This window comes from Podarcis vaucheri, assembly GCF_965113315.1.
Source record: "Podarcis vaucheri genome assembly, chromosome: 7".
NCBI lineage: Eukaryota > Metazoa > Chordata > Lepidosauria > Squamata > Lacertidae > Podarcis > Podarcis vaucheri.
The window spans coordinates 78,095,707-78,108,614 of record NC_138765.1 but is presented as its reverse complement, the minus strand read 5'-3'; the positions used below and the strand labels follow the sequence as shown (position 1 = coordinate 78,108,614).

The 12,908-nt window shown below is 47.7% G+C and overlaps 2 protein-coding genes across 3 annotated transcripts in view; both read left to right on the top strand.

Annotated features, from left to right (window-relative positions):
• The first annotated feature begins 5 nt into the window (after positions 1-5).
• On the top strand, positions 6-5,926 carry LOC309536463 (solute carrier family 2, facilitated glucose transporter member 3-like). The gene is made up of 4 exons (XM_082230711.1): positions 6-415; positions 2,105-2,181; positions 3,886-3,981; positions 5,644-5,926. Exons 2-4 carry the CDS (start codon positions 2,140-2,142, stop codon positions 5,878-5,880), a joined length of 375 nt encoding a protein of 124 aa, XP_082086837.1. The 5' UTR covers positions 6-415; positions 2,105-2,139; the 3' UTR covers positions 5,881-5,926.
• Positions 5,927-6,310: 384 nt separating this feature from the next.
• The window catches only part of LOC309536209 (solute carrier family 2, facilitated glucose transporter member 5-like), a 29,694-nt gene continuing 23,096 nt past the window's right edge, over positions 6,311-12,908 (top strand). Inside the window, exons 1-2 of one of the 2 annotated variants that reach the window (XM_082230193.1) lie at positions 6,311-6,842; positions 8,045-8,115. In XM_082230193.1, the coding sequence (XP_082086319.1) occupies positions 8,080-8,115 (36 nt within the window). In that variant the 5' untranslated portion in view covers positions 6,311-6,842; positions 8,045-8,079. The remainder of the gene's footprint in view (positions 6,843-8,044; positions 8,116-12,908) is intronic. The other variant, XM_082230192.1, reaches the window with a different exon arrangement.

Here is a 12,908-nt window from a genome sequence, read left to right as displayed (position 1 = left end):
TTTGAAAGAGGGAATATTTAGCAGGAACATATTTCGCTAGAGCTGGCATGAGTCTGAATGCTGGGAATCGCTCTTGCAGGGAGAGTACTTTTGCGCTCATAGCCTGCTTGTGGGCATCCCATAATAGGCATCTGGTTGGCCACTGTGAAGACCGAGTGCTGGTCTAGGTGGGCCATTGGCCTCATGCCACAGGTTATAGCAGTTCTGTTGTGCTGGCAACAATTCTGATAGGCTCCTACATTGGCCGCCTTTATTGGGCCTTCCAACTGTCAACAGCTGCTTTCCCCGGAATCTTCCAGCTTCCTTCCTCTGATTGGCTCTTGCCATACTGTCTGCCTTTTGATGTCCTCCTTTCAGGGGAAAACAGAGCTTGGCTGATTTCCCCCTGCTCTCCTTGCCAGGGCAAAAAGCTGCAGTAAGTTTCTGTGCCTCTGCAGGAATGCACCGGGGGGGGTGGTGGTGGCTCCCTATGGAGGGGATTCACCGCTACCCACTTCTGGGACTCTTGATCCAATCAACCGCCCTGGGAGAGAATGGCTGAAGTTCTAGCTTTCGACTTTGCTTCAATCTGGGAGTGGGGGAACCAGCTCCCCCTCCAAGTGTTGTGGGGCTACAACAACTACCGTCTCTGCCAGCGGCTGGGATGGATGAGAATTGGGAGTCCAACAATGTTTGGAGGTTCCCTCGTCCCCATTTTAATCTGTCTTACTAATGGCCAGAGCAGCCACTCATGCAGAGGCATGGCAGGGAGTCTCCTTTCTGGATGGTGCTCCTGTGGGCTTTTCAGATATTGCTGGACTACAAATCCCACCATCCCTGATCCCTAATCAGTCTTAATAAAAGTGTTTGGGGGGCTGGAGATCTGGGTGCAGCACCCAGGACAACAACAAATTATTTTTTGGAATGGTTGATTTCAGAAAACCTGTTTTAAAAGGTTTTTATTAAAGACTTTATTGTGTTGCAAAACAAATAAACAGGGAAAAGCATGTCTGTGCCCCCACTACCAATTCATAGAGTCCTTTTCACAGTTCTTTTATATGTAGTGGGAGACACTTTTGTCGTAGACATCTTCCAGTTGTGAAGGAAAGAGAAGGGAGGGAGAGAGATGGGGTTTTTGTTATAATAATAATAATATAATTTATTATTTATACTCCAGCCACTCTGGGTTGCTCCCAACAAAATATAATAATAAAAAGCGATAAAACATCAAACATTAAAAACTTCCCTAAACAGGGCTGCCTTCAGATGTCTTCTAAAAGTCAGGTAGTTGTTTGTTTCCCTGACATCTGATGGGAGGGTGTTTCACAGGGCACCACTACCGAGAAGGCCCTGTGCCTGGTTCCCTGTAACCTCACTTCTCGCAGTGAGGGAACTGCCAGAAGGCCCTTGGAGCTGGACTTCAGTGTCTGAGCTGAATGATGGGGGTGGAGATGCTCCTTCAGGTATACTGGGCTGAGGTCGTTTTGTTCTTTTGTTCTGTTGCATAGTGTTAGTGTAGGGATTTGTGTCAGCATCACACAGGTAGCTCCTTTGTTACAAAGAAGCTGCACTGCAATCATGTACGCAAACCAACCAAGTTCTGGAGCCCTTAATCTCTTGCAATGTCAATAAAAACAAACAAGAAACAGCGAAAAGAAAGCATTGCAAAAATACATGGTTGCATGTAAAAATGTTACATTAATACAAAGTTACCAATACAGAGAAATCAATATCGGTTCATTTTCCTTCCGACACACCCTCCCTCTCAGACTCTGGGTTTTCATCCCAGGATCCAAACAGATTCAGCTCACCCACAAAAGTCTCACAACCAAAAGAGTTCCTGGAAACAACAAATGTCGCCTTAGTTTCTCATTGTAGGTTTGCTTTTTATGTGCAGGCCCAAGGTGGATGTTAGCTCCCTAGGCTGCTACAGCTGTGTCCCATTCAGCTGCCCTCTCCACACTCAGTTCCAGGTACAACAGGTTTGTTGATTTCCCCAGGGGGTCCAGAGGATGGGGAAAGGGCCCACTTCCACTCACAGCTCTTTCTTCACCCTCTGTCCTCTCCTCCTCTGACTCCTCTAGTTGATACCATCTCAGAACGCCCAAATTCTTTCTCCCTACAGCTCCCTGCCTATTTTTCACCCATACCCAGGGAACTATGGAAACTTTGAACACCTCAATTCCCAAACGCAAGAAAAAGGTGAGTTCAGATGCATCCTGGCTCCCCCTGGTGATACTCAAATCAAAATCAGCCACAATGGTTTGAAGTTCTAAAGCTGGGCAAAGCAAATGGGTACTACAACTCCCCACTGTCCCTCCTCATTGGCCATGCTGGCTGGGACTGATGCGAGGTCGAGTCCAGCAACAATTGAAGGCCGGCATCTTAGCCAGTGTGGTACAGTGGTGAGGGTGTCCAATGAAGACCTGGGAGACTAAGGTTCAAATCTCCACTTGGCCATGAAGTGAAGAAGAAGAAGGAAGAAGAAGCCACCTGAGCAGCAACTCATGCAGAGATACAGCAGGCAGCCTCCTACCTTGATGGTGTCCCAGCTCCCAGGCACATTTAGTCCAGGGATGGGCAGCCTGTGGATTTCCATATGTTGTTGGACTACAACTCCCATCCTCCCTGACCATTGGCCAGGCTGTTTTGGGGCAGATGGAAGTTGAATCCAACCAAATCTGGAGAGCTGGAGGCAAAGTTTGTTTCTGTCTTTGCTGTTGCCTCTGCTTCCTTGCAGTTTGATTTATCCCTAGTAGTAGTAGTAGTAGTAGTAGTAGTAGTAGTAGTAGTAGTACAGTGGTACCTCTGGTTATGAACTTAATTCATTCTGGAGGTCCATTCTTAACCTGAAACCATTCTTAACCTGAGGTACCACTTTAGCTAATGGGGCCTCCTGCTGCTGCCGCGCTGCCAGCACGCGATTTCTGTTCTCATCCTGAGGTAAAGTTCTTAACCTGAGGTACTATTTCTGGGTTAGCGGAGTCTGTAACCAGAAGTGTTCGTAACCTGAGGTGCTTGTAAGGTACCACTGTAATTAATTAGTTACTGCCCATCTAACTTGACGGCCACTCTGGGTGGCTTCAAACAAATTAAAAAGTGAGACATCAAACATTCAAAACTTCCCTATAAAGGACAGCCTTCAGATGTCTTCTAAAAGTCAGATAGTTGTTTGTTTCCTTGACATCTGATGGGAGGCATGACTACCAAGAAGGCCCTCTGTCCGGTTCCATTGTAACTTCACTTTTCTCAGTGAGTGAACAGCCAGAAGGCCCTCGGAGCTGGACCTCAGTGTCCAGGCTGAATGATGGGGGTGGAGACACTCCTTCAGGTATGGAGGGCCAAAGCCATTCAGGGCTTTAAAGGTCAGCACCAACCCTTTGAGTTGTGCTCAGAAGTGTTTCCCAAGAAGGGGAGGGCTTTTCACCGATAGGGAAGGTGCTGGAGTCACCCCAATGGTTTGTGAAGTTGTGCTCGGGGTTTCTGGTGCCCTGGGATGTACCACTCACCTGAAACACCACCCCCCCCAGCTCCTACTATTGCATGCAAATTGCTGCCTCCCAGCTTTCCTGGACTGTAGGTCCTGCTCACTGGATCAGGAGAACCGTGCCTGCAATTTTTGCCTCCTAACATGGCCTGGGGATTGTAGCAGACCACAGTTGGCCACTGGCTGAGAGAGGCAGTGACTGGCCCAAGTTCACCCCAGTAAACGTCATGGTTGAGCAGGGGATTCAAACCCTGGTATCCCAAGACCTAGACCGATACGCTAACCACTACACCGCACTCTCTCTGGAGTGTCTGGCCATGCTTCGTTTTATGGGTAGGGCTGGGTTTTCACTAGAAGGTGTCTCTAATGCACCTGCACAGTGTACAACCAGCAACACTGTCTACTGCTCTTTCCTATAGGAACTGACACCTGGACTTCTAATTGCTACAGTGATTCCCTCCCTTGGATCCTTGCAACTGGGATACATCTACTGGGTTGTCCTCAACACAGAGACGGTAAGCCAGCCCTATTGTATGTGGGACTACTTAGAATCCTAGAACTGTAAGAGTTGGAAGGGAACTCCAAAAGTCATCTAGACCAACCCCCTGCAGTGCAGGAATCTACATAGGGCAGGGGTGGGTCAATGCATTCGCTTGGAAAAGCCGTAGCTCAGCAGCGGAGCATCTGCTTTGCATGCAGGAGTCTCCTGGTTCAAAACCCTTAACATCCCCGAGCAGGGCTGGGAAACATCAGAATCTGAAACCTCAAAGAGCAGCTGCCAGTCAGTGCAGACACTACTAGGCTGGATGGGGGGGATGGTTCTACTGGTTCTACCAGGGACTTAGGTGGTGTCATGGGTTGTTTGGACACAGGGGATTGGTGGAGGGCACCAACTGGGGAGCCCCCAGTGGAAGAAAGTGGTGGGGTGACAAAGAATGGTCAGAAGCAGAAGACTGGGGAAAGGAGGTGTCAAGCTGAAGAGGTAGCAGGGTTGAGTGAGCAGGGGGAGTCTGTGGGCCATAGCTCAGTTTTAGAGGGCAAATGTTGCACGTGGGGTGGTCTCAGGGGCAACCCAAAGCATTTCTAGTTACTGTTTTTGCTGAGGGCAGCAAAGAGCTCTACAGTGGTACCTCGCAAGACGAATGCCTCGCAATACAAAAAACTTGCTAGACGAAAGTTTTTTCCGTTCGCGATTTGCCTCGCAAGACGAATTTCCCCTATGGGCTTGCTTCGCAAGACGAAAACGTCTCGCGACTTTTTTTCTTTGACTAAAAACAAAGACATGTTTTGTTTATAAAGTTAATTTATTTTCCCTTAAATTTTTGAACTGCTCTTTACAGTATGTGTGACTTTAAAGAGCAGTTAATAAACTGTTGTTGTACCAAATTTGGCTTTGTTTGGACTTTTTTTGACCATAGGAACGCATTAATTGATTTTCAATGCATTCCTATGGGATTTCGTGCTTCGCAAGACGAAAAATTCGTTAGACGACAAAAATTGCGGAACGAATTAATTTCGTCTTGCGGGGCACCACTGTACTTGAGACTCTGGGAAACTGCTGCCATTCAGAGTACAGTGGTACCTTGGTTCTCAAACTTAATCCGTTCTGGAAGTCCGTTCCAAAACCAAGGTGCGCTTTCCCATAGAAAGTAATGCAAAATGGATTAATCGGTTCCAGACTTTTAAAAACAACCCCTAAAACAGCAATTTAACATGAATTTTACTATCTCATGAGACCATTGACCCATTAAATGAAAGCAATAAACAATGTACTGCAGCCACACAATCAATCAATCAATCAATCAATCAATAGCTGAACTGGGTTCCACACAGTCACAGAAACAAAACAAAAAGAGCCGCAAAAACAAAAACGCAAAATAAATAGCAAAAACAGACAGACCTCAGCGTAACGCTCAAAATGGAAGTGTGGCACTCAAATCGGAAGCGTAACACTCAAAACAGAGCATGTTTGGCTTCTGAAAAAAGTTTGCAAACTGGAACGCTTACTTCCGGGTTTGCAGTGTTTGGGTTCCAAGTTGTTTGAGTACCAAGGCGTTTGAGAACCAGGGTACCACTGTAGGTGATACTGCGCTGGATGGTATAAGTTAGTTTCCTGGGTCTCAGATCCTGTGTGCTCCTCCCACTCTCTTTCATCTGATGTCTCTCTTCCATCTTAGGTCTCACATATAAATTCCAACATAACGGAAGAGACTGAAAGGATGTACATCAGAATTGAAGAGGTTCAGACTGCACGGATGGCCTTTAACGCTCTGGTCTTCCCAATTGGAGGCATCATTGGGTCGCTGATGCTCGGCACCTTGGTGGATAGCTGCGACAGGTACAGAGATAACAGGGGGATGGAGAACAGTAGGCACAGCAAGAGGTGTTGGGGTGAGGAATATGACTATTGCTGACCCATACCCCCCACTGATCTCTAGTTAAGCTACGTGTTGGGTCATTGCCTTAGAAACACAGGAAAACACAACACAAAGGAATACAGATAAATAAAGCAGCGCGGCTCACATGGCTCTGTATGCAATTATATAGAACTTATATAAAAGACAACATGTAAAAATAAGACATTTATATTCCACCAAGCATCCATTTCTTTAAATATAGCCTTTACATAATACACGGGTGGCACTGTGGGTTAAACCACAGAGCCTATGACTTGCCAATCAGAAGGTCAGCGGTTCGAATCCCCGCAACAGTGTGAGCTCCTGTTGCTTGCTCCCTGCTCCTTCCTACCTAGCAGTTCGAAAGCATGTCAAAGTGCAAGTAGATAAATAGGTACCACTCTGGCGGGAAAGTAAACGGCGTTTCTGTGCACTGCTCTGGTTCACCAGAAGCGGCTTAGTCATGCTGGCCACATGACCCGGAAGCTGTACGCCGGCTCCCTCAGCCAATAAAGTGAGATGAGCGCCGCAACCCCAGAGTCGGTCACGACTGGACCTAATGGTCAGGGGTCCCTTTACCTTTACCTTACCTTTCATTGGCTCTTACTCCAGTTACCACTTGGGCTTGCTGCCTTCCACTCCACCTTCCAACACTGTCTGACCACGTGGTAAGGCTGTCAGATGTGGTTGGAATCTGTTGTACACAGACCTCTCTGTCCAGGGTGCCACTGAAGCCTTCAACCTTCCTTTTGTACCACTGGGGGCCATTACTCGGAACAGCACTGTTCTATCCCCGCCTCCTTCCTGCCGTGATTGGTTCTCGCCTCCGCTGCCAACTGCCAACAGCTTCCCATGGAACTTCCTGGCACCGATCTCCCAAATGGATCTCGCAATGCTGTTGGATTTCCTGGTGCCTGTTTTCAAGGGAAAATAGGGACTGGCTGACATCATTTTCTACTCACCTGTACAGAAAAGCTGTGGTCAGTCTGCATCCTCTCTGCCTATTTATCCCCGAATGTCCCTGTGGGAATTACAGTGGTACCTCAGGTTACATACACTTCAGGTTACAGTCTCCGCTAACCCAGAAATATTACCTCAGGTTAAGAACTTTGCTTCAGGATGAGAACAGAAATCGTGCTCTGACGGTGCGGTGACAGCAGGGGGCCCCATTAGCTAAAGTGGTGCTTCAGGTTAAGAACAGTTTCAGGTTAAGAACGGACCTCCGGAACAAATTAAGTACTTAACCTGAGGTTCCACTTTACTCTCCATCGGTTTCATAGGAACATAAGAAGATGCCTTACAGAGAATCAGACCAATGGTCCATTTAGCTCCAGGTTTCAGGCAGGTGACATTCCCAGCCCTACAAGGATATGCCCTGGGATTCAACCTGGGGCCATCTGCAAGCAAATCCCTTAAAATAGGGATGGAACAGCTCAGCCCCCGGGCCAAATCTGGCCCTCCAAGCCTCTGTATCTGGCCCTCAGAATTCTCCTCAAGCCACCACCCACCCCGGCTTTCCTTCACACCCTTAGTACTTTTGCCTGTGCATGGGTTGGCAAGGTTTACCTCGACTGGGTTTGCTCCAGTGGAGGTACCTCCGTGGGCCGGATCACACACGTGCAGCCACGATTTTCAGCATTTGAACAGATGTGATTTTTGGCACCGCAGAAGCGAGTCCCCGCGCCACCCTGCGCCAGTTTTGTGCAGCACGTGGGGACTCACCAAGCAGGCGGCTCAGTTCAGGGGTGGCTCGCAGGCCGGTTAAACGGCCCCCGTGGGCCACTTTTGGCCCATGGGCCTTAGGTTGCCTACCCCTGCTCTTGTGTATTACACTTTTTATTGTGATGTATTCAATATTTTTAAAAAATCAAACCCTTGTTATGGAAATTGCCAGGGTGGATGTGTTTTATGCTTCTTCACTAATTTCAGATCAGAATGCATCTAGTTCTTCCAGAGTGGCTAAATATTGTATTTACTGCAGCATATAAAACATGCCTGGGACTGATTTTTTTTTTTTTAAGCAAACTTATAGTTTTGTTTTCTATGCCTGGCATTCTAAATCATGAAACCGTTTTTAGTAATTTTGTTGCTGTGCCCTTCTGCTTGGTTTGGCATTGTTTTATACATTTGGACAGTTTCTTTTCTGAATATTGCTCATTGACTGTTAATTCCTCTCCCACAGCTGAGCCCTGGTTACTGAGCCCTGCTTCAGAGAGAATGAAAAGCGAAGAGGAAGACAAACCCACTGAAAGGGTGAGTTGGGAGAATGCTCTATCCAGCTGCATTTATAAATCATTGCCCATCTAAAGTAGGGTGGTCATACACCTGAGATTCCAATGACGGCATCAGCGTTTGGGGGGATTTTGGGTAATCAGCAAAATGTCTGGGTTTTTGAAACTTTCCCAAAGCTCAACAACTTTTTGTGTCCGGATTTGTATTTCTTGAAATATGGCAACCCTACCTAAAGCAGAGAAGGGGAACACCTGCCAGTCTCTAAATAATAACAATAATAATAATAATAATAATAATAATAATAATAATAATAATAATAATAATTTTATTATTTATACCCTGTCGATATGATTCGGTTCGCCCAGCCACTCTGGGTGGCTTCCAACACATATAAAAAACCATAATAAAACATCAAATGTTCAAAACCTGATACAAGGCTGCCTTTAGATGTTGTTGGACGCTATCAGCCCCAATTGGTGTGGCAAGAGATTATGGGAGCTGGAGTTCTGCAATATCTAAAAGGCCACACGGCACCCAGCCCTGATGAATATGATGTCCAACTGTTTTCCAGGATTGAAGGATTAATCTTCATATTAAATGCACATAGTGAGTTTCTGCTATGAACTTACTTCTGCAAATTGTGGTCAAGCCAGCGGCCAGACAGGCTATGGGGCCATTTCCTGCCTTGCGCTTCCTGCTTCAGTAATGCAAGATAAGAATAGACACGTACAAGAGGCTGCTTAGCTAGCAAAAAAGGACACGTGTACGAAGGAGGTGGGAGGGACTGCTAAGCAAGCAGAAAAGCACACAGGGGTAAGAGGAGGAAGTGCTTAGCCAGAAGTGCTTAGCCTGCAATATAGATATGCCCTAAAAGGGAATAAGTGAAAACTTGCCAGCTGATTGGGGAAGTTTTGGGGGAGGTCTTGAGAGGTGGGTGAATGCTTTCAGGTATAAGAAAGTTTGCTGATGTGTATTACTTTGCAGCCAGATTTCAGAAATGATTCTGCTGGCTGTCTCTGTGCACAGATAAAACCCTTTTCTCCAAAGAAGAAACTTTCCTGGTGTTATTTTACTCTTTCTTTGGTCCTGGGGACGCGGGCAAAATGATTCCCTGGCGAAATAAGGCTTCATATATTTGGGGGCTCGTCCGGGATATCGCCCCGCCCCACAGGACCAAGGAGAGCCAGGCTCGACCTTAGGTGAACAGCTCAGATCGGCGTTCGCATTTCCGGTGCACACCCTGCCAGTTTGTAGGGGGAGATTGCCACACCATCCTGGAGTGCAGACACCTGGTCGAGGGAGAAAAGAGGCCGAAAGAGGGAATCCGCAGCGGAAAGAAAAAGGTAAGCCCGAAGGAAAGGGCTAGGGGCCCGAGGGAAAGGGCCAGAGGCCTGATCAGCCTCACCTGGTAGTGGCAGTAGAGTGCCCGGCAGTAACAGTGCCGCCAGGAAAGGAACTGGCCATGCAGTAAGAGTGTCGCCAGGAAAGGAATTGGTAAGGTTTGGGAAAGGGAATGGGGCAGAGGGAATTGAGTGTTTTGTTGGCATGTTGTGTGTCAGATACTCTGGTGGATGAATTACTGAATGAGGGCCAAGGCTTAGTGTCCCCTTGGCCGAGCGATTGTAGGGTTGTGCATTTTCTGACAATCTGTAGCATGTGGAGTGTGAGAGAATTTTGAAACCCGGTTAGGAGTGGAGTATCTGAAAAATAGGGTCTGGAGCAAGCCAATGTATTCCTCTGGAATGCTTTTTAAATAACTGGAAAGCGGCCACGAAGAGTGATGATTTGGGGATTCAAATTGAAAAAACAAGAGACTCAGAACTTTATGTGAGGTGGACTTGCCGACCCAGGGAACTGCATGGCTTTGATTTGCAATTAATCAACCCCCTGTGGCAAATCAACCCCCTGTGGCAAAATATATTAAATGTCCACCCAGACCAGATCCCCTATATCTCTACATGGAAGACCAATGTAGAAAAGAATCTACCATGGCTAAAGTCTTGCTGTGACAGCAACACACAGAACAGGATTTGTACAGTGAAGCCTCTGGTGTTAGAAGACCCAGAAGATGAGGAGGGGGGAGTGATTAAGCCACCACCTTACACTCCACCGACAGCCCCTCCAACAACCCTCCCCCAGGCCAAAATCAAGAAGCACAGGGAGGTGCTGGTGTAGGGGGAGGAGGACCTGCGAAGGAGGATAGTGAGATGGAAGAAAAGGAAGATGACGAAGAGTTTAGGAAGACACTAGATGATATGAATCAAGGAAAGAAAATGTGGACAGAAAAACAGAAAGAGAGACTAAAGGAGTTTGTAAAGCCATTTGAGGGAGAAGTTGGATGTGAGCCCTTGTTAGTTGAGGCAGCAGAATGCTGCACCCCTGAAAAGAGGAAGAGATGGCAACGTACGTGGGGACAGGCGGCGAAGAGAGTTATGTCTCACAGACAGTATGAGAAAACCAGGAAGGATCAGGCAGCCGGAGTAATGCCCCTTCAGAGGGTTTATGATCCGCCAGCCCCTGTCCCAGCTGGACCTACACGGTCCAGCATATACCCTTTTCAAGTGCAGATGTTTGTAATTGGAGAAATCAGAACCCCTCTTTTGAGGAGAACCCAGCGAAGATCATAAAATTGTTTGAAGGGATTTTTAAAACCTATAATCCCACTTATGATGATGTACAATATCTCCTGGACTCACTACTAACTACAGAAGCATTGCTCGGCCGTGCATGAGTCAACTAGGGGAATAGAGAAGGATCCTTTTATATGGGGCAGGGAACAGCAGCAGGCTTTTCAGGATCTCAAAGTGGCATTACAACAAGCCCCAGCGCTTGGCATCCAAACCCCGAGAAGCCTTTTACCCTGTTCATAGATGAAGACCAGGGGGTAGCCAAGGGAGTCTTATGCCAGAAACTGGAAAATTGGCAGCGACCCGTCGCATACTTGTCAGAGAAGCTAACCCCAACAGAACAGAGGTTGCCCCCCCCCCTGTATGAGAGCGATTGTGGCAGTGGCCACCCTACTCACAAAGGCAGATAAATTCACGTTTGGACAGGACACCACCTGTGTGACTCCACACGCAGTCCCAGCCTTACTTGACATGAAAGGCACCTATTTCCTATCACAAGCGAAAATGAGGAAGTGCCAGATGCTGTTATTATATTCACGCCTGAAGTTTCAGGTTACCACAGCCCTTAACCCAGCTACCTTATTACAGGTAGGAGAAGGTGGACAAGGGAGCTGCCCACTCAGTCTTACCTGTGCCTGTAACAAAACCCACAAACCAAGTGGTTAATATAATTGGGGCCACAGGTAAATCACAAAAGGCCCCGTTTTTGCAGTCTGTTACCTGCTGCCTAGGTGGCCAAGTAGTCCAGCACAAATTTTTGTATATACCAGAGTGTCCCATTCCTTTCTTGGGCCGAGACTTGTTAACAAAATTACAAGCCCAGATTTCCTTCCAACCAATGGGGGAAGTAATGATGACAACTGGACCAGCAGGAGAGTTTTCTTTAGAAATGCCCCTGAGAGACCATTGGCGCTTGATGATGGTAAAAGAAGAGGAGGGAATCCTCCCTGTTAGCCTGCTTCATGATGTTGACCCTGGACTATGGGCGGAGGATAAAAACCAATACCCCATCCCACGACAGGCAGCTGAAGGAGTGTGGGTGCATCTGAAGCGATTGCTTCAACATGGAATCTTGAAACAATGCCAATCACAGTGAAACACCCCACTGTTGCCAGTGAAGAAGGAAGATGGTGGGTACCGCATATAGGCCCCAAAGTTCTGGAAAAAGTGGAAAGGATGAACAGGACTTTGAAAAACCATTGACCCAATGGTTGTCCATGTCTAATTGGGTGTCCATGTTGCCCTTGGCTTTGCTTAGAGTCTGTAGCCTCCCATCGAAACATATTCACTTGTCACCTTTTGAAGTGATGTTTGGGAGACCAATTCCTTATGTGTGCATGCTTTCACCTATCCCTGTTCAAGATGTGGAATTGAACAATTATGTACAGTCTCTCTCTCGAGATTTTCTCTCTCAACCCAGGCCCGAACTCCTTGCGTGACCAGTTAGAGCCAGGTAACGAGGTAGGGATAAGACTGGCCCCAGGCACCACTGCAACCGTGCTGGAAGGGCCCATCTGCTCTCCACACCCACAGCTGTGAAGATCGCTGGCGTCACCCCTTGGGTCCACCACATTCAAGTAAAGAAAGCTGCTTCAGATTGGACTGTGTCTCAGCATCCTGAAGATCCCCTCCAGTGACGACCGCCTTGCTGATATCACTCCAGAGGCTGATATCTCTACGCACGGTGAAGAATTGGATGGGAGGGGCGCCCGCAGGCAGCGCCCCCAACGTAGACACTTGTTCTCCAGCCAATTTAGAGGCACCACCAGGACTTTTGATATTGGGACCAGAACCCCTTGATATAGTCACCCCGTGTGTCAGGCTGCTCCACGTGGTAGGAGCTTCCGAAGTAAGGTGGAGAGGCACCCCTGAGGCCCGGCAAATAATTGAATACGAATATCAGCGGGCCCTTCAGCAGTAAAGGAATATCAGAAATGACCCCTGAATATTGGTGGGAGGAGCCTTGGCATTCTTGGGGTTGGTTGGTGGGTGGGAGTTATCTCAACCGCCCTTGGACCCTCGTATCTACGGGACCGCCTCTCCTGGTATGCCCCACAGAGGAACTTACGGTCCTCAAATAAAAACATCTTGAAGGTCCCAGGCCTCAGAGAGGTTAGGCTGGCCTCAACTAGAGCCAGGGCTTTTTCGGCTGCAGCTCCAACCTGGTGGAACGCTCTGTCACAAGAG